This window comes from Lolium rigidum, chromosome 6 (assembly GCF_022539505.1).
Source record: "Lolium rigidum isolate FL_2022 chromosome 6, APGP_CSIRO_Lrig_0.1, whole genome shotgun sequence".
In the NCBI taxonomy this organism is placed as follows: Eukaryota; Viridiplantae; Streptophyta; class Magnoliopsida; order Poales; family Poaceae; genus Lolium; species Lolium rigidum.
In genome coordinates this window covers 260,351,676-260,377,263 of record NC_061513.1, presented here as the reverse complement: position 1 = coordinate 260,377,263, position 25,588 = coordinate 260,351,676, and the positions used below count along the sequence as shown (strand labels likewise).

The following is a 25,588-nucleotide window of genomic DNA, read 5'->3' as shown; positions in this document are numbered from 1 at the left end:
CATTGTGTTCTACTCGTACAACCATCTATGCATAGACACGGCTGCGATACCACTTCGTAGGATAACGTTGCATAGAAAACAAAATTTTCCTATCGCGAACACGCAATCCAAGCCAAGATGCAATCTAGAAGACGGTAGCAACGAGGGGATGATCAAGACTAACCCTTGAAGAGATTCCAAAGCCTATAAGAGTAGGCTCTTATTGCTGCGGTAGACGATCACTTGCCGCTTGCAAAAGCGCGTAGAAGATCTTGATCACGATCGCTTCCGGCGCCACGAACGGGCAGCACCTCCGTACTCGGTCACACGTTCGGTTGTTGATGAAGACGACGTCCACCTCCCCGTTCCAGCGGGCAGCGGAAGTAGTAGCTCCTCTTGAATCCAACAGCACGACGGCGTGGTGTCGGTGGTGGTGGAGAAATCCGGCGGAGCTTCGCTTAAGCGTGCGGGATGTGGTGGAGGAGAGAGACCGCTAGGGTTTGGGGAGAGAGGGGGGTTGGGCGCCGGCCCTCTAAGGGGTGCGGCCAAGGCTGAGCTTGAAGTGATTCAGCCCCCTCTCTATGCCCCTCATTATATAGGTGGAAGCCCCAAGAGATCTAGTCCAAGTCTTCGAATAAGACCCCAACACTAAAACCTCCCATATGTGGGAAACCTACTCAAGGGGGGAGTCCTACTCAAGGTGGGACTCCCACCTTTCCTTGAGGTGGGGCTGGCCGGCCACCCTAGAGGAGTCCACCTTGGACTCCTCCCCTTTAGGGTTGGCTGGTCATGCATGTGGAGTCTCTTTGGGACTCCACTTTCCAAAGTGCCATTCTTCCGGACTTTTCTAGAACCTTCTAGAACCTGCCATAAATGCACCGGATCATTTCCAAACTTGGAATATGACTTCCTATATATGAATCTTATTCTCCGGACCATTCCGGAACTCCTCGTGATGTCCGGGATCTCATCCGGGACTCCGAACAAATATTCGAACTCCATTCCATATTCAAGTTCTACCATTTCAACATCCAACTTTAAGTGTGTCACCCTACGGTTCGTGAACTATGCGGACATGGTTGAGTACTCACTCCGACCAATAACCAATAGCGGGATCTGGAGATCCATAATGGCTCCCACATATTCAACGATGACTTCGGTGATCGAATGAACCATTCACATATGATACCAATTCCCTTTGTCACGCGATATTTTACTTGTCCGAGGTTTGATCATCGGTATCACTCTATACCTTGTTCAACCTCGTCTCCCGACAAGTACTCTTTACTCGTACCGTGGTATGTGGTCTCTTATGAACTTATTCATATGCTTGCAAGACATTAGACGACATTCCACCGAGAGGGCCCAGGAGTATATCTATCCAGTCATCGGGATGGACAAATCCCATCGTTGATCCATATGCCTCAACTCATACTTTCCGGATACTTAATCCCACCTTTATAACCACCCATTTACGCAGTGGCGTTAGATGTAATCAAAGTACCTTTCCGGTATAAGTGATTTACATGATCTCATGGTCATAAGGACTAGGTAACTATGTATCGAAAGCTTATAGCAAATAACTTAATGACGAGATCTTATGCTACGCTTAATTGGGTGTGTCCATTACATCATTCATATAATGATATAACCTTGTTATTAATAACATCCAATGTTCATGATTATGAAACTAATCATCCATTAATCAACAAGCTAGTTTAAGAGGCATACTAGGGACTTCTTTGTTGTCTACATATCACACATGTACTAATGTTTCGGTTAATACAATTATAGCATGATATATAAACATTTATCATAAACATAGAGATATAAATAATAACCACTTTATTATTGCCTCTAGGGCATATCTCCTTCACGGGCCCCACGCATGTCGGCGACATGCGCAGCGTGAACCGACGTGCCGGTGTCGTGGGTCACTTCCTTCGACTTCTGCGCGGGCATTAACTGCCTCACAGCGAATCCCAACCGCTTTACTTGGATCCGTGGGTACCTCCCTGTGGCTTATCATTTTTTCGCGTGTATCACCGCGCCACGTGGTGGCTCGTGGAGCGAACCGTCGCGGCCCACGACCCAAGCCGCCGAGGCCCAGCGGTTTCGGCCCACATCTCCCTCTTCCTTTATAAGGGGAAACCACTCCTCCTTCTTCCTTTTCTCGCATTCTCCACCTCCTAGCGCACGGTGCTTTCGCTCTCCGGCGCCTCCGCCGCTCCGTTTCGCCGCCTGAGCTCCGCCGCCCAGGCGAACCTCCGATATCGCTTCGCCGGACGCCGCCGGACTTCGTCGCGCAAAGAACTTCTGCAGGCGCCTCTGCCCCCGCCGCGGCATTGGTGCTTCTTCGAGCTTCTTCTCGCCTCGCCGCCGACGGACTACCTCGCCGGCCTTTGGCTCGTCGCTCCTCCGGCGAACCTCTTCCTCATCTACTCCGCCGCCTCAGGTTAGGCCTAATCTGGATTCACTCCTCTTTTGCTTGCTTTCTAGATCTCTGCTCGGTAGTGTATTTACTTCTTCTTTTTCTTGCTTTTTCTCTCTTTCGTAGATCTTCACGCGGGGGTAAATTGTGGGATTCTTGTTTCTCCTTGCCGAACTCCATGTCTAGTATGGAGTCCTCCTCTACTTCTTCTTACGCCTCTTCTTCCGCCAGCCGGTGTAGCGGATCTTCCGACGGGCTTACCGCCGATCTTGCTCGGATGGATGCCGAGTCCGGTAGCAATCGTGCATCCGTAGCAACCGTGCCTCCGGTAGCAATCATGCATCCGGTAGCTCTAGCGAAGGTTCCGGGAGGCTGGGGCACCTGCTGCCTTACGCGGAGCGATGGAACGCCGCGGACATGTCCAAGGCGACCCGCGGCTTGGGCAAGGACCGGCTACCAATGCCAGACCCTGCCGGTGAGCGAAGCTCGGAGGAGCACTTCATGCGGCTACGCCGGGCCGTCAAGGAGCTGGACAGTGCGTGGTTTGACGCCACGAACAACTTGATGGTAAGTTCTTCAAGGACTGTTTCATCTCTTTGACTTACGTTGATTTCTCTTCTTCTGGTTTTCTCATATCTTTTCCTGAACTTTCAATGTTATGCCGGTTTCTCCCTTGCTGAATCATATCCATTCTCCCAGTCCCCGAGTTTGGGGTTAAGAACTTTGTTCTTAGCGCTAAACTTTACTTAGAAACGCGCGAAACCGGCATTGCCGGTCCCGAGTTTCGGGTTAAGAACTTTGTTCTTAGCGCTAAACTTTACTTAGAAACGCGCAAACCGGCGTTGCCAGTCCCCGAGTTTCGGGTTAAGAACTTTGTTCTTAGCGCTAAACTTTACTTCTCACACTTGTCTCCTTTGAACAGAGCACCGCGGACGCCCGGAAGAAGCTCTTTGAGGAGCTCCTGTGGGAGCATCGGGACCTTGCGGAGGCTCATGGCCAATGCCAAGGTTAGTTTTCCTTTTTCGCATCCGGCATCTTTTGTACCGGAAAGTCTTATTTCTTACCAGCATCTTTTGCTTACTAGCTGTCCCGGAAGCTACCATCGAGACGCTCCGGAGCCCAAATCACCACTCTTCGGGGTATCGTTTTTCTTTTCTGGTTAATCCGTTGTTTTCTTATCCATCAACTACTGCTTTACTGATACTCTTCCTTCCGTTGTGTAGGCGAAAAGAGCAGCTTATCCGGCAGCAGCAGGAGGCCCTTGACGCCCAGAAAACTAGCTTCCAAGAGCTTAAGGAGCAGGCTATGCAGGCCCGGCTCCAACATGAGCAAGAGCTGAAGGACGTCAAGGCCGCAGCCGAGGCTAGGCTGGCAGAAGTCGTGGATGACTCCACGAATTCCAACGCCGTGCTGATGACGGAGCTGGAGGAAGAGAGGAAGGCGCGGAAGGCTGCGGAGCACCTTATTGAGGTCATGACCACTGATCATAAGGAATATGATCGGCTGATTATGCAGATTGATGCACTGTGTCTCCGTAAGTCTTTGTTTTGTCCCTTCTTTCGCTTATAAGCTTTACTTTCCGAAAATGCATCCGAGTTTCTTTTCCTTTCGGCAGACCGTTTTCCGGTATCTTAAGCTTATTTTCTGCCTTTCTTCTCGTAGAACACTTCCCGGACTCCCAGGCACACGCTGTGAAGAAGGTGATGGAGGATCGCGTGGCGCGGGAATTTCCCAACATGGACGCGCATTGGGATGGGTACGACTATCTAGTCGCCCTGTCTGCTCGTGTTCAACATATGCGTTCCGTGGACCGGCTTCTTGTCGATCTTCCGGACGTCGCCATCCACCTCTTCAAAGTGTTGTGGCCTGGGGAAGCCGTGCCGGCTAACATGACCCTCACCGCCAACCGGCTTAAGGAGGCAGGACCGCGGATTCGCGAGTGGCAGTGCTCTGCGGCTCGCGCTGGTGCTGATGTTGCGCTGCGCTCCGCATGCTCCTGGTATCCGGAGCTGGATCTGGCCGCGCTCCAAGGCGTACGCGAGGGTGCTTCCACGGACATGGACCCCTCTCTTACTGCGAAGCGGCAAGATCGGGTCTACCGGCTTGCCGAGTATGCCGATGTCCGCACCTTCATCCCTCCCCCTCCTGGTGTCACGGATTATCTCCTTGATGAGGAAGAAGAAGAGGGAGATGAGGATGAGGATGCCGAGGACGCGCCGCCGGAAGCTCCTGAGGCCAGCCCTGCTCCCCATGAAGCCCCTGAGACCGGCGCTGCTCCGCCTGACGCCCCTGCTGCCTGAACTATCGCAAGTGTTACCTGCCCCTGCTTGCCTCACCAGAAAACTCGTTAAATTCTACCCCGGGATGCCGGGGTTTATGATGTAAAACTTTAAACCTGCTTTTGGTTGTGGCACAACAGTTTATGCCGGTATGTTATACCGGTGTTAATTATCTTATGTTTGCTTTAGCACACTTGCTCATGGTTTTGTTTTTATCCTGTACTGCAAAGATTTCTAGATCGTTTCCGCATCCAATTCGATGCATACTTGGTTCTTTTGCCTTGGCTCTGCCTGCCTTCTCTGGGCGTTCTTTGGCGTATGAGCACAAGGTTCTTTCACCAAAACAAGCATCTCTTTGAACTTAGAAATAACTCGAAATTTTTGCAAAAAACCGGCATAACCGGGGTTAGTTAAACTTTTCCGGATTGTTCTTTCCCGCTCCTCCTCTTCGCAGTTCATGTGCTTATCCCCTACCGGTTTATCTTGCTTGCCATGAAGCCGGTTTGCGGACAGCAGCAGAGTCGAAGACTCCGGTAGGGTTTAGCACACTACTAAACCGGAAAGAAAAAAACGTTCAATAAGCAACCGGTAAACTGAAAAAAATAGACAAGTTACATGCAACCTTAGTGGGGTAGTCCCCGAGATTCATTCGAGGTTCCGACATCTTTTATTCATAGCAAATAAGGTACAAAAAGGAACTTCTTACACCACAACTTCAAGAGTAGAAAGGACGCAACAAGGCTACATTCCATGGACGTTTGGTCTCCTCTCCGGACCTGTCCGCCTTTCCTTTCTTCCATTCCTGTGCATCAATCAGGTAATAGGCATCATTGTGGAGAGCCTTGCTCACAATGAAAGGCCCTTCCCATGGCGGGGAAAGCTTGTGCCTGCCTTCAGTGCGGCTGCACTGGGCGTAGCACCGAGGTCCCCTTCTGGAACACTCTCGGATTAACCTTCCGAGCCGTGATAGCGTCCGAGGTTCCGCTCGGTAAATGGCTGTTCTTGCCAAGGCCAGCTCTCTTGCTTCTTCTAGCAAGTCCACATCGTTTTCTCGAGCTTCCTTTACCTCTTCTTCGTTATAGAGTTGCACCCTTGGTGAATCATGGAGAATGTCGGTTGGTATGACCGCTCTGCTCCATAAACCATGAAGAATGGAGTGTACTCGGTAGACCGGTTTGGAGTAGTTCTTAGGCTCCACAGACCGATGGCAGCTCATCGAGCCAACACCCCGACGATTTTTCCACCGCATCGATGAGTCTCGGTTTGATACCGGAAAGCACCAAAGCGTTTGTTCTTTCCACTTGGCCATTGCCACGTGGGTGTGCGACTGAGCACAAATCCAACCGGATATTCTTGTCCTCACAAAACCTTTTGAACTCACCTTGAGCAAAGTTTGTGCCATTGTCAGTGATGATGCTATGTGGGTATCCATACCGCAAAATTACATCTTTCAAGAACTTAACCGCTGTGCGCCCATCACACTTTGCGATGGGTTTGACTTCTAGCCACTTGGTGAATTTGTCCACCATAACCAAGATATGGGTCATGTTTCCCCTTGCTGTTTTGAATGGGCCAACCATGTCTAGGCACCACACTGCAAACGGCCAAGTCAACGGTATTGTTTTCAAGCCGGAGGCTGGGGTATGATTTTGCTTGGCGTACCTCTGGCACCCATTGCATTTTCTTACCATATCCTCCGCATTTTCCAAAGCTGTTGGCCAATAGAACCCATGCCGGAACACCTTTGCTACCAGCGCCCTTGAGGAAGCGTGATGTCCACACTCTCCTCGGTGAATCTCCTCAAGCATTTCCTTTCCTTCTTCCGGTTCCACACATCTTTGAAGGACACCGGTAACACTTCTCTTGTACATCTCGCCATTGATGATGGTGTAAGCCTTGGACCTCCTTTGGATCCTCCTTGATTCATCTTCGTCAACCGAAGCAAGGTGCCGTTGACCGAGAATTCCTTAATAGGTTTAACCCACGACGGAGTCTCCCGAACTAGGAATACCGGTACGTCTATGTCCATGCTATCCACCGGCATTGTTTCTTCCGATGCCGGCGCGGCAGTGGTCGATCTTACCGAACAGGTCCCCGAGCTTGCCGGATCAGTCCCGGGTTTCCTTCGTCAATATCCATTGGCACAATGTGTGATTCCGGTACAAAAATTGATTCCGACTCTGGACTTGGCTTGATTGATGGTACTCTCAGGTGTGCCAAGGCTATTCCGGGAGGAATTTCTTGTCGGGATGAGCCCAGCTTGGACAAAGCATCCGCAGCCTCATTTTACGCACGCGGTACATGGTGAAATTCACGGCCTTCGAAGAAGCCGGCAATCTTCGCACGTGAAGACGGTACGAGGCCATGTTGGCATCTTTTGCGTCCCAATCTCCGGAACACTGCTCTGTACCACAAGATCTGAATCTCCATAGCAAATGATCCGGTGTGCACCGATTTCTTTTGCGACCTTAAGCCCATGGATCAAGGCCTCATATTCAGCGACATTGTTTGATGCCACTGAAATGCACTTGTAAAACATACGGGAGATGATCTCCCTTTGGTGAGGTTAGCACCACACCGGCACCTAGACCCTCCTTGAGCTTGGATCCATCAAAGTGCATCTTCCAATATTCCGAGTCTTTGATCAGGGGCTTGTATTGCATTTCCGCCTAATCGACCAAAAAATCAGCTAAAGCTTGCGATTTGATGGCGTCTCTTCTTTCGTACACCGGAACATACGGTGATATCTGTATTGCCCATTTCGCAATCTTGCCGCTAGCGTCCTTGTTGCACATGATATCGGAGATGGGTGCTTCACTCACCACCTTCATAGGATGTTCCTCAAAGTAGTGCTTGAGCTTTGTGGCGGCCATAAACACGCCATAGGTCATTTTCTGGAAGTGCGGGTAGTTTTGCTTTGAGAGGGAGAGCACCTCGCTCAGGTAGTATACCGGCCTCTGGACGGTTTTTCCTTCTTCTTCTCTTTCTACTACCACAACAACGCTCACGACCCGGTTGGTTGCTGCTATGTATAGCAACATTGGTTCTCTTTCCAACGGCGAAGCCAATATTGGCGAGGTAGCTAACATCGTTTTCAGCTCCTTGAACGCCGCGTCCGCCTGAGGGGTCCAGGCGAACTTATCGGATTTTCTCATCAAAGCATATAGCGGCAAGGCCTTTTCTCCTAACCTGCTTATGAACCGGCTTAGCGATGCTAAGCTTCCGGTAAACTTTTGTATGTCCTTCAGATCCTGCGGTACCGTCATTCTCTCAATTGCCCTGATCTTTACCGGATTGACCTCAATGCCTCGGCTTGAGACGAGGAAACCCAGCAGCTTGCCGGCAGGGACACCAAAAGTACATTTTGCCGGATTGAGTTTCATCCGGAACCTTCTTAGGTTATCGAATGTTTGCCGGATATCATCAATTAGGGTATCTTTTACCTTAGTTTTTATCACGATGTCATCCACATACACCTGCACATTCTTTCCGATTTGATCAAACAAACATTTTTGGCATACGAGCGCTGGTACGTTGCACCGGCGTTGCGCAAACCAAAAGGCATAGTGATATAGCGATAGCCCCGTGCGGGGTAATGAACGCAGTTTTTATTTGATCTTCCTTTTTCAAGGGGATTTGGTGGAAACCGGAGTACGCATCCGGGAAAGACAACAACTCACACCCAGCGAGTGGAATCAATCACTTGATCGATCCGCGGTAAAGGAAAGGGGTCTCTTGGGCAAGCCTTGTTGAGGTTGGTGTAGTCGATGCACATGCGCCACACCTTCGGAGCCTTTGCCTCCAGGTTCTCGTCCTTCTTCTTTTCGACCATTACCGGGTTGGCCAGCCACTCAGTATGCGTGACTTCCACAATGAAACCGGCAACCAGCATCTTCATCACCTCTTCTCCAATTATCTTCCTCCTATCTTCAGCCGAACCGGCGCAATGGTTGTCGCACCGGCCTGGCATCCTTCCGAACGTTTAGAGAGTGCTCAGCCCAGCTCCCTCGGAACACCCACCAAGTCATCGATGAGACCAGGCAAAGATATTCCGATTCTCACGGAGGAAGGCGACGAGCGCGCTTTCCTATGCCTCACGAGACCGGCACCGATACGAACGGTACGCTCGGGAAAGCCGGGTCCAGCACGATGTCCTTTGTTTCCTTTGTCGGTTTGAACGCTGGGGCGCTCGGACTTGCACTCATTGCCGCTAAGCTCAGCCGCGAGGACTGAGCCAGCGCTAGCCGCGGTTTGCATCCTTCTTTTTCCCTCCGCGATCACCGGCGATTCCGCTAGGTTCGATCCGCAGAGATCTTGTTTCCGAGTGAGATCTTGTAGTTTCCCACCACGGTCGAGGTCCACGAGGTGCCGGCATCTTCATCTTGAGATACGCCGTGTGGGTCGAGGCCATGAAGGCCGCCTGTGCCGGTCTCCCCAGCAAAGCATGGTACGGACTATCTAAGTCCACCACCTCAAACTCAAGGTTCTCAACCCGGCAATTGTCACGTCCTCCAAACGACACATCCACCGGGACTTTTCCAACCGGTGCGCAGGGACAAACCCGGAACGATTCCATGGAACGTCGTGTGCGTTGGCTGAAGCATGTTTTCGTTATGCCCGAGTGTATGCATGGTGTGCTTGTACATTATGTTTATGCTGCTCCCATTGTCTATCAGGCACCTTGCTCGAACTTGACGCGAGTCGTGGGCCCTTTCATGATTGGGTCCACCACGAGAGCGTAGCCACCCGGGTTCGGCATGATTTTAGGGTGATCCCGGTATGACCACGAGAGTTCCTGTTCTGCCCATGGCATGTATTTTGGTACTGCCGGCATCACTGCGTTCACCTCCTTGGAACGACGGCGCAGGCTTTGCTTGTCTGTAGGCTCGGTTACGAACACGACACAGCACACATCAGGGTCCTTATAGACGTTCCGGCCCAAAGGTGTCGGTGGAGGTGGTTGGCCGTAGCCGTCTCCCACCTGATTGACTTGCGCGTCACTGCTGCTGTTTCTGTCGAGGGTGTACCGGCAAGGCGTTTGCCCCGGTAAGCGGTGGTGGTGGTGGTAGCTGCTGCTGACGCGGCATGTCTGGCGGTGGCATAATAGCATTGCCCCCTTGTCCTTGGGTGTCTTTTACCGCCCCCTTTTGCATCAAGTACTTGGTCCAGGTACAATCTTTTGTCAAGTGGTTCGACGGGTGAGCCGGATTCGGTGTGTGCCATCGGCAAGGTTGATCCATGGCAGCTTCCATGGTGTATTTCGCGGGTTCTTGCCAGTTCTTTTACGGCCCCGGGGTTTCTTTTCGACCCATTGTTTATTAGGACCAGCCCATGGCTGCGATCCGAGTTCTTTGCCTCGGCTGCCGTCGGCATCGAGTTTTCCTGCACTAGCTGACAACTTGCTGCGAGCCATACCTTCGATCCGGGAAATCTTCCCTCCTTTTGTTGTTCCGGTTGTCTCGGTACTGCTGTTGAGGCGGGTTTGATTGTTCCGGCTCAGCTTGTATCGCCGATTGCATTGGGTCTCCCAACGCGTAGTTATCCGCCACACGCATCATCTCCGCCAACGTTGTTGGCATGTTCCTCTGCAGCCTTTGCCACAAAGGCGAACCTCGCCGGCATCCTTGGCTAAACCAAGCGATGGCCTGTGCCTCTATCACTCCTTCACAAGAATTTCTGGTGGAGTTCCACCGGGTCAGGTAATCCCGGTCTGTTTCCTGCGGGCGCTGCACGCACAAAGCAAGCTGCTGAGGCCTGTTTGGCCTTACGCAGGTCTTCTTGAAGTTGCTCACAAAAGCTTCCTCAAAGTCCAACCAGCCATTTATGCTTCCTTCCGGCAAGTTGTTCGGCCGGATTCTTGCCGGTCCTACTAGAACGTCGGCACAATTCTCACGGCCCAACGTCGGTTTCCTCCTCCGGCTATGACTCCTCCACCACCAGCCAACGTATACCGCGGTCACGTAATCCGCGAGCCGGTCTTCCGGCTTAGTGGTGCCATCGTATGTTTTGGTGTCACGGGGCAACGTGAAAGTTGCGAGCCGGTGGTGGTTCTTTCATGATCCTTGGGCCAAAACACTTTGGACCCGGAGGGCCCTCTCGCCTCAATCATTTCGGACGGGTATACTCGTCCGGACGGTGCCTCGCATCCCGTTCCGGCAAGTTTCTTTCTCCCAACCGCTCTCCCAACGGTGTCCGGTAGGCGGTGAGTCTCGTTGAATCAGCTTCATCGTAATGCTCTGGTGCCGCGGCCCTTGCCTGCCGGTACCTTGGTGGAGGCATCTCCTCATCATCATACGCTGCCCTTGCCGCCGGATAGTTTTGCCCGGTTTCGTGTCTACCGGCATGATTGTTTCCGGCATAGCCTTCCTTGGCGTAGCCTCGCTCTGCCCCTTGCCTTTTTCTACCGGCATCGTGTTGCCCGGCTTGTTGCTTACCGGCAAGGACCGGATCGTACACAGTCATCTGCCGTGCATTCACTTCTTTTTCTCTTCTTACGTCCGGGATGGGGGACGAGGCCTGCCCATGGGACTTGCTTCCGGCATTCTTTGTTGAACGCGCGGATTTCGAGGCTATAGCCTTGTTCAGCTTAGCCAGCTGCTCGGCGGTCTGCTGCTCCTACGGTATCTAGCGGCTCTCGACACGCTCTTGTTGTTTTGCCGAGCCTCTCCGGTAAGCGAGTCACACGGATCTACAGCAGCCTTAGCAGCTTTTATGGTTTTATCCAGACTCTTGTACTTAGGTTTCTCTACAATGCTAGCGGATCACGGAGAATGCGTGCTTGCGTGAGACACTCCTTACGCAAATCTGATCTAGATTGCGTGCCTTAAGCCGGTTTTCCGGTATCCTAGCGAGCATGAGCGCTAACGAAGCAAAGCCATGGGCAGCGTTATACTCACGTACGGTTAGGTTCGGCTCGCGGCTGCGCCCGACGACGTCCTTGCACGCTCTCGAGTATCTTCGCGGCGCTGCGCCTCCCGGCTCCGCTCGAGCCCGTTGCCGGGTCGATGTTGCACGCGATGGGCGTTGCCGGCACGTTCATCGCCGCTTGGAGAGGTGTTGCCGGTGGTGCGGAAGACGCTCCCGGCGCGCCGGTGTCGCGCTCCGGCGGTGGCTTGGCCGCACGGGTCGCGGCCGCCACGAGCCGGCAACTTCGTCCGCAGCCTCCTTGCCCGCGCCGTGCCGCCGGCCATCATCACCTCGACCGCTGCGGCGGCGCGGCTGCCTGCAGAGCCACCTTGGCGGGTCCGGTGCCACCGGCACGGCGAATGGCGCAGCGCACGGGGACGGTGCCGAAGTAGACGCGGTGGGCTGCCGAACTCGATGATGCGGCCGTTCTTGGGGAAGATGCCGCCGTTGGCGAAGCAGCCCGCGTTGTCGTTGATGAAGTCGATGGAGTAGAAACTGCCGGACGAGCGCGGTGCTTGTCCGCTCGCCGGCGAACTCGAGGAGGCCCGCCCGAATATGTATTCCGGCATGCGCCACTTCATGCCCCACGGTGGGCGCCAAGCTGTCGTCGTGGTGAACGGACGGATGCCATAGGATGGCTTAAGTTGGGGCCGAATGGATGCAAGAGGATTCGGGGAGGGTTTGTGATTAGATGGGATGAACTTAGGATGGTTTCCTCAAGAACTTAGCCAAGGCTAGAGGTTGAAGAAGAAAGACATAAGGAAGAACTCGCTCTAGATCATCTTCTTTATTGATCTCAACGAGGCTACAAGTTTCTCGATACAGGTTCTCCTGTGTTCATACGCGTGTGTGTAAGAAGGGCTGCCCCTCTCCTTATATAGGGGAGAGGGTGGCTTACTGAAGCAAGAAACCCTAATGGCATCTTTGACTAGACAAACTACTTTACAAAGCTACTTTAATCATAGAAGACACCGGAGTCCTCTTTAATCGGGGATCTTGACGTCCTCCGGCTTCTTTGACCGTCATCCTTCTCTTTATCGTCAGCCCTTCGTCTAAAGTTACTTTGCTTAGCTCATCTTTGTCTTCTAGCTCTGGAGAGAATCTTTGACCAGTCCTGCCGACCTGCTCGTTCTTCCGGTGGCCCGGTATCTTCTTACCCGGTTCCGGCATACCCTCTTGGGGATACCGGCTTAGCTCCACTTAGCTAAGTTCTTATCTTTAAGTTCGGTACGAACATTAAACCGGTATCTTGATGGCTTGAACCATCCGGTTTGGCATGCCTTTGGCATGCCGGGGTCATCCCCAACATGTGTGGTGCTACTTGTTCGGAGGCAAAGAGGGTTGAGAGAGTATAGATTTATGTTCTGATGGTTTTACAGAGTTCTTGCACACAACCATATGAGGCCGTTGACCTACTTTGGAGCTATTGAATGCTAAAAAAATTCACTAGCTTGTTATGTTCCTGTAATCACTATTATTTATCTAGATAGAGAATTTGAATATTGGGCCATTAAACATCTACTTTTTGAACATTTTTTAATTGTGTGAATTATTTTTGTATCGAAATTTGGTTTGTATGCATGCTGTTTTGGAGACAGGTTTGAAAGTTGTAAGAAGTCAATAAAATGTCAATGTGGTTTGGTGACTTGAGTTGGGTGCATAGCAATCGTAATGTTGCTCATCGTTTCACATTTGGATGGTTCTTGTGAAGTAAGGAGTTTTTATTCTTAGGTTAGTCGTGCCAGAGCGTTGAGAAGACGGAATTTTGAAGAGCATTGTTTGTTATATTTGTCACTTGGTTGATCATCACTTTAGTTTACAAGACTCTTTTGCTCTCTGTAATTGGTTAATAATTATGAATTATTATATTATTTATTTTTCTTTCATATATACGATGATGAATTGACAAAGATACTGGCAAGGGGTATATTTTTGAGCCACATCGAAAAAAATAATTTCAGCTACTTCTCGCATTACTCTCTGATGTGCTTCTTAGAACCTGAATTCATTAGGAGGCACCAGAGAGGTCTCAATATTTCATAGGGACATCTATTATCTAGCAATAAAACTATTGTAGCACTCAGTGCCAATTACCAATTAGGCATTCCTAGTATGAGCACCGAGTTAAAACCGGTAATGCAAATTATGAACCATCTCATATTTTAGGTTTTCCTATTATTAACAACACTCCTAAAAGTAAGTGACTAACAACACCCATGAATAGATCGGTTCGACGCTTTGCTCAAAAATCTTGTTCAACTGCCTCTGCTTGCTAATGTAAAGACAATAAAAGCTTGTGTTCAATAAATGTAATTTGTATATAATGAGAACTGACCCATGAGTATGTTGTCATGCTACGATATTTTGCTTGTCTAACAAACTGTTGGTGGATATCCAAAGGGAAAAGATAGTTATTTGAACAACCGCACAGCCGGATAAGCAAATTATTTACACCCAAATCATTTCTATCAAAGCAAAGGGTATTTACACCTAAATCATTGTTTGATCAAATGCCTATTAGAATATTTTGTGCTCGAGTACAAACGCATCCTATTTCCATTGATGCACTGAGATATTTGAATATTGACATGCATTACATTCATATATCTAATAGAAAGAATTTTTTGACCCGTGGCAACGCATGGGGCATTTTTACTAGTAATAGTAAAGATGTGCTCTAAGTGGGTCTGCGGAAGCGAGTGCAGGGATTTTTGCAAGGACGGATGCAAGGGGGCAATATAGCGATGGCACGTGTACATCAAGTAGAGACCAAAAGCTACAGATGCGAACTGCCCGCCCAATGGTACAAAGCGACCGTGATATTTTGAACCGATGATTGATTAGGGAGGTCTATATCCAGCATCCTCTTTATCGTGATGAGCTTTGTGAAACAAAACCGATGTTGAGCAAGGTTTTTTTTATAAGGGCATTGTGAGTATTTTGCCTTCTCTCAAGATAAAATCAAGCTACATAAAGCATAAATTCGCATAGAGATGCTGACTGGGGCAATTACACGGGCTAGATCAAAACAACTAAAGAACATATAGATTTGATATTTACAAGAACAGTAAATCGTTTATAAAAAATGTATAAATGTATCTTCATTTAAACACCCCGAAAAAATGCCCAGATTTGCCCTTTATTTGCCCTAATCAACAAATCTGGATGTCTTGTATTAGTTGCCTTCGTGATCAGATTTTTATTAAATATATATACGCAGCGGAGGCATTTCTAGTTCTCCACGACACACGTGATTAGCGTAGTTGGTTTTGTTATGCAGCGCATGAGTCGTCAAATAAAATGGTTTATCAAATCAATGTACTGCATGTTTCATCCATACATCAATCCATGGGCACGTACTTTGAATCATATTTCAACCATTTCCATCACATCTATCTAGATGTATCGACAACAATTATTATTTGGTATCAAATTTCACCTTACACATCGGGGTGTGACATCAGCATTTGGAGTTCTTTCCTATGGATTTGAAGTACGACGACCCATGAGGACCGGATCTACCGGCTGTCTGGTATACGTTCGCGACAGCAGACAAAGTTCTGAATTCTACGCAATATGCAAGTTGTTTTTGAAAGCCGAAAGCAGCGCGGTCTTCACCACACACTTCATCGATGCAATTCGGTTCCGCTAGGTTAGTGCAAATATCGACAAAAAGTGTATCAAAAGTGTTAGTTTTCTATGCTCTACAATCTGCATACATGCATGCATAGCAATATAGAATATAGAATGAGAAAAAAAACACCAACCTATTGGTTTTGAAAAGGACAGCAAGGTTGTGGCCATGAGTACAAGCACTACCAAGCTGGCAACAGTACTTGTGTTCCTCTTGACAATTGCCATGGCGAATTAGCAGGGCTATTCTCCCTTTTCGAATCTTGTAATGTGATATGTAGCTTGATGCAAACATTGCCTTTGCTAGTCTTTATATACAAGTGTGCCAAGAATACGTATTAATATCACATTAATAACATTTAATTCGTACCCTCCATTTTTTTAGAAATGATTAATTGACGTCTTAATTAATGCACTATTGACAATTTAACATCACAATAATACCTATAATAACCTCCATTTTTCACCCATATATTAATTGATATCTTGAAATAAGACTGAGATAAGCTACCACAATTATTAATTATAACGTTTTGATTAAAATAAACATACAATAAAAAAATGTGTACTCATAATCCATTAATAATAAAAAGGAGAAGTCTTTTTTTTCCAAAATAAAAATAACCACTTAGCCAAAAAGCAAGCGAGTGGAAAATATTAAAAATTGAACCTGAAAAACATCGAGTAAGGGAGGGTTTAACACACAAAGTAGAGTATCTCATTATATGCATCATATGGATCTTAAACATTGTCCTTCTCGTACAATGATGCTATTTTAGAGTCTATGAACTATGGTAAGTCGCGGTTGTCAAGCAAATTCAATCTTGCATGTCACATGTTATTTTACTTTTTTCGAGAACCTTTTCAAAAGGAGACACATTATCAATTGCGTTAAAAAACTATTTGAAAATATAAATCGAGGGTGTTACCGAGCACAAGGGTCGAGTAATCTATTGGGTGGGTAGTGGGACCATGGAACGCGAAACTACGGTTAGCGGAGGTCCATTGTGCGACAACACCATTAGGACTTGAACAACTACTTTAGTAGTCATTTTAGGCGTCATATAGACACCGCTAACCACAAAACCCGGAGTGGGATGGGAAAGTCAGTTTTACCTCTTTTCTTCTGTATATCCTCAGATACTTAGTTAGGTTGGTTCCGTTAAGGAATTGAACGGGTGGAAGCCCAACATCCCCATTCCATGCCGTGGAGTGACAACTACTACATCATAGGGGGCGGGGAGGGTAGTTGAGCATAGGTTCCGTGACCGAAACTCATTACACCGGGTGGATTGCGGGGACGCGAAGAAGGACAATGATTAGCTTGTCTTTTAGTCGGGCCTCATACCTTAGGAAGTATGTACCAGTTGAGCATCAAGGCTTTAGACGTTTCTTGGAAAAGTAGTGCAACTATTGAGAGTGTATCAAGCATGTTATGATACTCCATGTTCTTGGAAAGAACTATGATCGCAATGGAAAAGAACTCCATGAAGTTCTCACAACCCGTGAAAAATGTCGAACATAGTTTTTATAATCTAAAACTCATGTTTTCTAAAAACCAATTACGAAAACCTCATAAATTAAGTCTAGGATCACGAATCCACGACTGTACATAGAGCACCGACAACCGCCATAGGACTTGCTGAGTGCAATAGTACTCAATCTATTACTTCTTAAATCCTTGTTTAGAGCACGAGAGGACTGAGGAGAAAACGACCAATGAACCCTAAGGAGATGAAGTCTACTACGAAGAACCAGATATATCCGGATGCACTAAAGGAGTAGACTATGATATCGTGTATGGAGTGGAAGATGAGGAGGCGGAACAAGATAATTAGATTCCTTAGAATAAGTTAGACGAGTCGAGCAGCGTAGAATCCTACTAACTAAGTTGCTGAGCTCAAATAGCGTCAGCCATAGCTGTGTCATTTTGCTTCAAGACCATCATTTTGGATTGCTTATTTGTCGTGAATCCTCATTGGACCGAGGAAGATCTGGAATATTTTGTACCCTTGATGTGGATATAAATAAAGAATAATTTTGGACACGCCATGTTTCTATTGTACCACTCGGTTGGGTGTAATATTTGTGCATTGGTGTTCCAATCATGCCAATGACTTACACACTACGACATGCAGTGATGTGTCAGGTCACTGCAAAGGGGTTGGAGCTGTAATCCACCGATAGATTTATCAAATTTGGGAGAGTTTTGGGATGGATTTGAGTTGAGGGAGAGAGGAACGGTTGGGTCGGGCGAGCACACAAAGTACTCCTGGATGTGGTCCTTGGTCAGACAAGGCTAGGCTCACGCGGCCTATAACTAACAAGAGCATATCGGTTAAGCCATCAATGCTATGCTCGGCACATAGTCACTACTTAGCCGTGGGTGGGGCTAGCCGGGCCCCGACACGCCTACATGAGGTGTAGCGCAGAACACAACGAATTTAAAGGCAACTTTATCTACGGTGTCTCATCTACCGTCCACTTTACATTTTGAGATTGGTGAGGCTTTTGGCATTTGTCTAATATAAAACTAATAATTGAAACACAAGTGAAACTTTATGAAACTAAAGTGGTACATGAAAAACATTGTGAAGCGAGTCTAACAAAAAGTGAAAGCTGATGACATCATCGTTGACGTTACTACGGTTTATTTCACAAAAATATTCATGTTTCAGTTATATTTTAATTATGTTTTATAATTTTGTGAAAGAATTGGTCGAGCATATTGCTAACGTTATTCTTGACATCACTCTGGTAGGTAGGTGCCATTGCGAAAAAGAGGTTTTTCGGTGTAGCGCCTGATTGTTTGGCGTTAGACAAGAGCATAGCGTCGCTCTGTTTGGGGTGAATTTGTTTTGTAGAGAGTTCACTTTGTGAATTATTTTAGCCTTTGGGTCAGTTTTACTTTTAATTTTTTGTGCACGTTCACTTTGACTTGCCACGCCAGTCCTCAATGCCGCGGCAGCGTTCGTCGCGTCCCTTCAAGCCACGTGTAGACGGTTGACAGGCGCGCCCGAGAGCGAAGTGGCTCTGTTCCCTGTGGGCCAACAATGTCAGCGAGTGTGTGTCGCGTCGGGCGAGGTGACCGAGCGGCTGGAGCCATTTTGCTTCGGGCCTGGGCGGGGAGCCTGCCACAGCTGGACCGGGTCTTCCTGCACCAAATCCACGGTCCGGTTCACGAGCCAATAACCGAACTCGGTGGTGCACCAACACCAGGTTCTTCCACTCTACTGCGCCATCCCCCTCGTCCTCCTCGCCTCGCCAAAAACCCCACCTGCTCCGCGCCGCGCCGCGCCGCGCCGCGCAGGGCTCTTTCTCCCATTCCCGCCGCCCCCAGAAGCTTCCAGCAGCAGGCGACGGAGACATGGCGCCGCCGTTCATCTACTTCCCCTCCGACGACAGCAGCAACGGTACATACATCGAGCCCTCGCTTCCCGTCCCGTTCCCTCTCCGATTTCCCCCTCTTTCTGGCCACTGGATACGTTTCTTTCTAACTATTGCCGGTCGTTCCGTGCCCTCGTGTATGCAGATGAGAAGGCTGTCATCAAGGCGGCCTTGGACGGCAACCTCGGCCGCCTCAAAGGTACCCTTCTCCTTCTCCTCTTCGCCACCGCATCCATGCCCTCCGCCCCAATTTGGGTTCAGTCGGCCAAGCTATTCTATCTTGTACTGTAATTGCAAGGTACCATGATTCCGGACCAAAACAAAATTCTGATTAGCAATCTTTCTATCTTATAACAGTTCAGAGTATAAATGTGACAACTTTTGATGATGGGATCGGTTTCTCTTTACATCCAGATTTTTTATGTAGTCAACTACTCTAAACTGATATGCATGTTGTCAAAGTTTTAACCCACATGTTCAGACCTTCTCATTATGTGTTCAATCTTGTTGACTTGTTGACTGTGTTGGCGTGGTCGGAGGTTCGTTCACACTTCACACGGGCTAACTTTACAACTTTTATGATCTACTGTATTCCAGAACCAAACATGAATCTTTCGATTCATTTTGCTCTCACGCTCCTTTCTACATTGCCTCGCCTATCATCTGTTACACCTTGTCTTCGGAAATTCTATTTTCTCTCCCGTCAATCATTCTTTTTTTCGGGATCTGTGGACAGATCATGTGTAGGATTCTATTTTCTGTGATGCTAGTTAAGCTTGTCTTGTTTCCATAAGCTAGCTGCCGTATATACATATATAGATTTTTTTATTTCGCAATGTGTTTAGAAACATGGACATCGATGGCCAAGCTATTCTATCTTGTACTGTAATTGCAAGGTATCATGATTCCGGACCAAAACAAAATTCGGATTAGCAATGTTTCTATCTTATTTCAATTCAGGGTATAAATGTGACAACTTTTGATGATGGGATTATCGGTTTCTCTTTACATCCAGATTTGTATTGTAGCCAACTACTCTAAACTGATATGCATGTTGTCAAAGTTTTAACCACATGTTCAGATGTCCTCATTATGTGTTCAATCTTGTTGATTTGGCCATTCATTTTGGTAATGCGTGCGTGATGATGTTTCCTTTTGGAAAAGGTATCGCAAAGAGTCTTGCCAAGCGAAATAACGGCGACCACTCTGCGATTTTCTCTTTCAACACGGGTGGGGCTAATGCGTTGCATATCGCGGCGTACGGGGGCCATCTGGAGGTCTGCAAGTATTTGGTGGAGGAGCTTGGGGGAGATGGGAATGCTCCTGGATATGGACCTCTAGCTCTAGGTCCTTCTCTATCGATCTCTTTATGCATTCTTTTAATTGGTGGCTGCCATGTCAATGTTTCCCAGTTTGAGACCTGACATTCCGTTCATGATGTGCATTTTTTTCTACAGGATCCAGCCCGTTCATGATGTCTGCTCAGTCGGGTGATCTTCCTACCTTCAGATATTTTCTTGATCGTGGTGGTGATCTGATGAAAGCAGACGAAAAAGGACGCACAGCTCTCCACCATGCTGCGGGTAAAGGTGCTGCCCCCAACACACACACTCACCCACTTAATTGCTCTAATTTTGGGTCAATTGTACTAGTCATTATTTACTCTACTATGCTCAAGTTTTTTTTTTTTTTTTTTTTTTTTTTTTTTTGTTTTGCGAGAAACTATGCTCAAGTTTTTCAATGTCTACCCCACAGGAAGTTGCAAGATAACAGAGTTCCTCCTTTCAAAAGGAGTGCCAGTCGACTTGGACTGTGGCCGTGGAACCCCACTCTACATGGCTGCTACAAACGAGCAAGATAAGACAGTGAAGATTTTACTGGACCACCATGCGAATGTATATGACCTCTACTGTTTCTTATTTCTTCTGAGTAATAGTTACTTTGCACAGATTGCTTTTAGTTTCCAAACCAGTTAAAATGACATGGACAAATATGTCTTAACGTGGGGGTGTTTTAGTTGCTTGTATTCAAACATACAGATATTGCAGTACATAATCATTTTCAAGGTTTATGAAATTGATTGAATAGAGAGCTGGAAGTGTGTTTGATTTGACGGAGCAACCCATTCCAATTCTCAAACCAAACACTAGAGATGCAAGTTTGTGACCCTTAGGTTACCCTCTAACTTTTTTCTAGTTCAAACAAATAAACTGATTTTCATTAAAAGATGTGATTTGTGGAAATTTAGTTCCTTTGATTCAACTAAAGAGGGTTGAGGTTACCCACTTGCATCCTTACCAAACAATCGTGGTAGGTCAAGATTAGGGTTTGATCGTACACTTACCATTGGGTCTCTCGAGCCACAAAACACACCAGTAGAATAGTAGATTATATGATGGCATGATTTTTAATTGGTATGTCCTTGTTTATCTCAAAAAATGAACTCTTGAGTTCATCATGCCACATGCGTTTTTTAATACATAACATAATACCTTGCTTTCAGCCTAACATCATTATTAGCGGTATTGGATCTCCCCTGCTGAGTGCTATTATTTACCGTTCATTGAAGTGCGTGAAGCTACTGATTAAGGTGAGTATTATCTTGATTATTAATCATTACTATGTTATGATTTTGCTTACTCTACTTCCCTACCATCTCTGCCACCTGCTGATTTGCGCATGAACATTCTATTGCATAATCCATTTTACAGGCTGGTGCTGATGTTAACGGCAAGGGTTCCATCGTTACTCCTCTGGTAGTCTTAACGATGCAAGGAGGTTACACCAACTACATTAAGTTGCTACTGAAGGCTGGAGCAGATCCTAATATTCCTGATGATGTATGTTCTGTATGTATGCTAGATATTTTACTGACCTGGTATGCAAATTTTCAATATATTCTGCTAAAGCGTCTCCTCTGATGATGTTGGAGAGCTATTTAGCAATGAGTTTAGGTCAGCTTTGTGTCGTTGACTATGCTAATGCAAAATTTTAGTTGTGCCTAGTATAGTTGTGAACCTTCCAATCAAACAGTCTTTGAAGGTCTATGTGGGCTCCTCCTAAGGGCATAATTTGCCTCACAGGATTTTAAGTCTGGTAGGAGGGGTGACCTCACTGCACATCCACCACTGGAATTCACAATGGTCTATATCAATAGACTTGTTATTTTCTTTAGATCATCAATTATTGAGTTCCTATGGAAGGACCATGCCTATTCCGTTCCAGCATATATATATGGTATATGTTGCTTAGACACAACAGTACCCAACATATATCGGTATTTTCCATTTTTGAAATAAGTTTATATCAATGCTTAACTTAGAGTTTATGAGATGCTGAGATCTCATTATTTACCATTCTAGGTATGTAGCAGCATTCCTCAGATGCATACTCATGCAGTAAACACTATAATAAATGGACTTTTCTTAGCTTACCTTACTGTTCTTCATCCTGTTGTTATTCTGTTTCATTCTCTTACTCCAAGAACCTGTTTATATTAATGTTCCCATCAGTAAAAGGACGAGCTAAAACAAATCCTATGAACAACCACTTCTTGTTTTTTTTATCTGTATGTATACATGGGGACTCAACTGTGTTCCCACTAGAAATTCCTGTGGTGTCCCAGTTTCAACTTTTGCTGAAATTCCTCTCTTAGAAACCTTGTAAATGCTTGCTGGATAAATCCTTGTTGAAACCATTTGATAAAATATTTGTAGATCCTGGTTTCTACACTGTTGGTGAGAGTTGATGAGATACTGAGGTATCACCAAGTATTATGTAATATTCTGGGAATCTGGGTAGCAGCATTTCCCCAATGTACTTATGGAATAAAAACTGAAATAAATTGTCTTTTCTTGGCTTAATGGATCTGGTTCTTCATACCAATTGTCGGTATTCTCTGTTGAAACATTTGATAAATATCATGATCCTGTTTTGTTGGACAATATTTTACTTTTCTACAATGATTGTATGTTATGCAGTGATCACATTCTTTTGTTATAATCTATTTAGTTTCATTCTTTAATGATGTTGATACTTCTTAAAAGACAATGACATATTATTTTCCTTTTGTTGCCCAGCTGGGTACGTTGCCAATAGAGCATGCTGCATTACGTGATTGTATGGAAGAGGTTGAAATGTTGCTTCCTGTGACTACCCCAATTCCAAATGCCCCAGACTGGAGTATCGAGGGAGTAATTTCTTATGCAAAAATCGAAGATAAAAAGCCAATAGTATGTTATCTTCTGTTCTCATGCTGTTTTCATACTGAATATTGGTTCAGAACTAAGCAATTGTTTTCTTCTTCAGTCAAATGTGTCCATTCAGTGTGCTGGAAACTGTTGTTACTATCTATAATTAGAGGATCACGACATATTTTTAGCAGTTTGTTTATGATTTCCATCTTGTGAAGATAATTTTTAAAATAAGTTATATAAGTGCTGATTAGCTGAGAAGAAACTACAAACTGTCATTTAGAAGGGTAATATGCTGAAGAAGAGATATATCTGGCCCTGGCCAGCCAACAATAGACATCATGAAGACATGAACCCGTGGATGTCTGCGCTGTCCGTTTGTAAGGAATAGAAAATGTTTACCAAACTCTGGCTGTCTGCTTGATAATAGATTGAAATCATTGAGGAAAAAAGTTACTGCTGCTTCCAAGGTTGAAAAGTACAGGCACCTTTACACCTGATAAGATAAACTCTTGAGACAAGGCAACTGCTTTAATTTTTGCAAAACGACATTTGCATGTAAATTTTACGGCAGTGTCAGTTCTGGTAACTGCCATTAACTTGTCATGGTGTAGAGCACTCAAATCTCATAATTCTAAAGAATAGTTAGATGCTCTCTGCTACATTATTTTTATCTAGTAACTATAGGCAGTTGCACAGGAGTCCCTTCAATTAAGACCTTTTGGGTTTGGTCAAAATAAAACTTGGCATCACTGATCTCTGAACCAATGAAACATTCAGCCACGCCGTTTTGGATACTCCTTGGGCTAGACCAAATTTTGGACTTTGAGCAACAGAAAATTTATTTATCGTATCAAAGAATGATTAATTCCAAAATCTAAGTATTTTATTGCTGTTTCTTCTACTTATTGTCTAGGAGAAACGTCATATTGAAAGAAGATACACTTTGCTCAAGTCACAGGCTGATACGGCATTCAGGCAAAAGGAGTATAAGATGGCATCACAGTTTTATGATTTGGTATGTTAAGTATATTAAATCTCCACTTCCTATTAGCTTGGTCTTGTGGGGTAGTTGGTCGGTAGAAGTACTCTAACATGGTAAACCTCCTGCACTTTGTCCTTTTCTATGATGGTTTAGAAGATAAAATTTTGCCATTTATAGGAACCAATTGGAGAGCATTCTTTTCTAATTATTTTTTGTGTTCTCTACTGTAATTTACATTATTAATCACTTGGGGTATCTATAAGCAACGGTTTCCTTGATGCATATCTTGATTATATATATGAAACAACAAATGGGTCACGTTTAAATACTAGGTAGTGTTCATATTATCTACCAATATACTGCTTGTTAATTTGCCATGTATGTTGGACATACTGATTGGGACTGATGTTAACTGACGGATATTAATATGCATGGCAAGCATACTTGACTTCACTTAAGAAGCTTATTTGACATAATCCAGGCATGTTAAAAAGATGACTTCATCAATACATCTCCAGAATCTATGAGAAGTTTGTTTATCATTGGCCAATATGAATCTTTGATATGGTTGTCTACTTTTCCGTTGATGTATTTGATGTGATACTGATGATTGATTACCGTACATGTAAAGGAATAGAATGCCTTCCATAAGCTTTTCTGATGTACTACTGGGTAGTAAAGTTTTAGACAGTTTTCTACCTGGTTGCATGCGTGAAAGCCCGTGAATAATTGTTCACATAGAACTTCTGTAGGTCATCATTTTCAGTTGAGAATAACATTCATGACTTCTCATGTTTGACCGTAGGCAATAGATATTAAAGAGAGTGCAACGCTGTATGCAAACAGGAGTCTTTGTAAGCTGCTCATGGGCAATGGTGATGGAGCTTTGTCAGATGCGCTCAGGTGTAGAATGCTACGACCTAGGTGGGCAAAAGCATGCTTCCGTCAAGCTGCAGCTCACATGCTACTCAAGGTGTGTCTAGCTTGCCAGTGTGTTCAGTTATCTCATACTGATCTATAGTCTGGTCACGTTCCTTGATCTGCTCTGCACTGCCAGGAATATAAACAAGCCTGTGATGCTCTTGAAGATGCACAAAAACTGGATCCTGGGAATGCTGAGATTGAGATTAAATTACGGTAATCTATTATCTTCTGCTTATCTCTTTTGATTCCGAGTTTCTTCCAAATGCTAGTATGATTTTACAAGTGCTTATGTACCGTCAGTGCAAGTCCTTTCACAAGTGCTTATGTACCACTCTTGTGCCTCCGTAAAGAGGAATCATGTTGTTATTGAGTTGCATAGCGAGGAAGTTTTGGCAGAGCTGACATTTCCATTCCATCCGGTTGAAAATTCCTGCAGGAAAGCTAGGGAACTCATGAAGAATCCTCCTGGCGATGGTGGTGAGCAGTGAGGCACGGGGGTGCGCATTGAACTGCAGCCTGCAACGTGTTCCAGTTTTCACTGAAGTAGAACTAGTAGGAACTTCTAATCCTAGTGCTTTGATAAGAACCAAAACTCAGGCCAGGCTGCAACATGTTCCAGTTTTCACTGAAGTAGAACCAAAAGGAACTTCTAATCCTAGTGTTTTGGTATGAACCAGAATTCTCAGCCCGGGCCCCGGGGTATGCCCAACCGAAACTAAAAATTCTGTCGTAGGACGACTCTGTATGAAATAGTCTTGTCCGACAGTGGATTGTGCCGGCAGTATGCCAATTTCTTTGCTTCTGGACGAGTATGTTTGCATCTCTAACTAGCCACAACTCCACGTAGGTAGGTGCTCACCAGCTGTTGCTA

At 46.2% G+C, this 25,588-nt stretch overlaps 1 protein-coding gene across 1 annotated transcript; it reads left to right on the top strand.

Moving 5' to 3' along the window:
* Window positions 1-19,757: 19,757 nt before the first annotated feature.
* LOC124664027 (ankyrin repeat and protein kinase domain-containing protein 1-like) lies at window positions 19,758-25,224 on the top strand. Its single transcript, XM_047201637.1, has 10 exons — window positions 19,758-19,962; window positions 20,073-20,204; window positions 20,371-20,510; window positions 21,119-21,205; window positions 21,327-21,455; window positions 22,695-22,847; window positions 23,725-23,826; window positions 24,599-24,766; window positions 24,851-24,930; window positions 25,154-25,224. Exons 1-10 carry the CDS (start codon window positions 19,758-19,760, stop codon window positions 25,203-25,205), a joined length of 1,248 nt encoding a protein of 415 aa, XP_047057593.1. The 3' UTR covers window positions 25,206-25,224.
* Window positions 25,225-25,588: the final 364 nt, after the last annotated feature.

Excerpts from the sequence above, each read along its gene's own strand:
- LOC124664027 (XM_047201637.1), top strand. The coding sequence starts at position 19,758 with ATGATGTTTCCTTTTGGAAAAGGTATCGCAAAGAGTCTTGCCAAGCGA. Across the intron at positions 21,206-21,326 it reads GCGTGAAGCTACTGATTAAG|GCTGGTGCTGATGTTAACGG; the intron begins GTGAGTATTATC and ends TCCATTTTACAG. Across the intron at positions 22,848-23,724 it reads TCGAAGATAAAAAGCCAATA|GAGAAACGTCATATTGAAAG; the intron begins GTATGTTATCTT and ends CTTATTGTCTAG.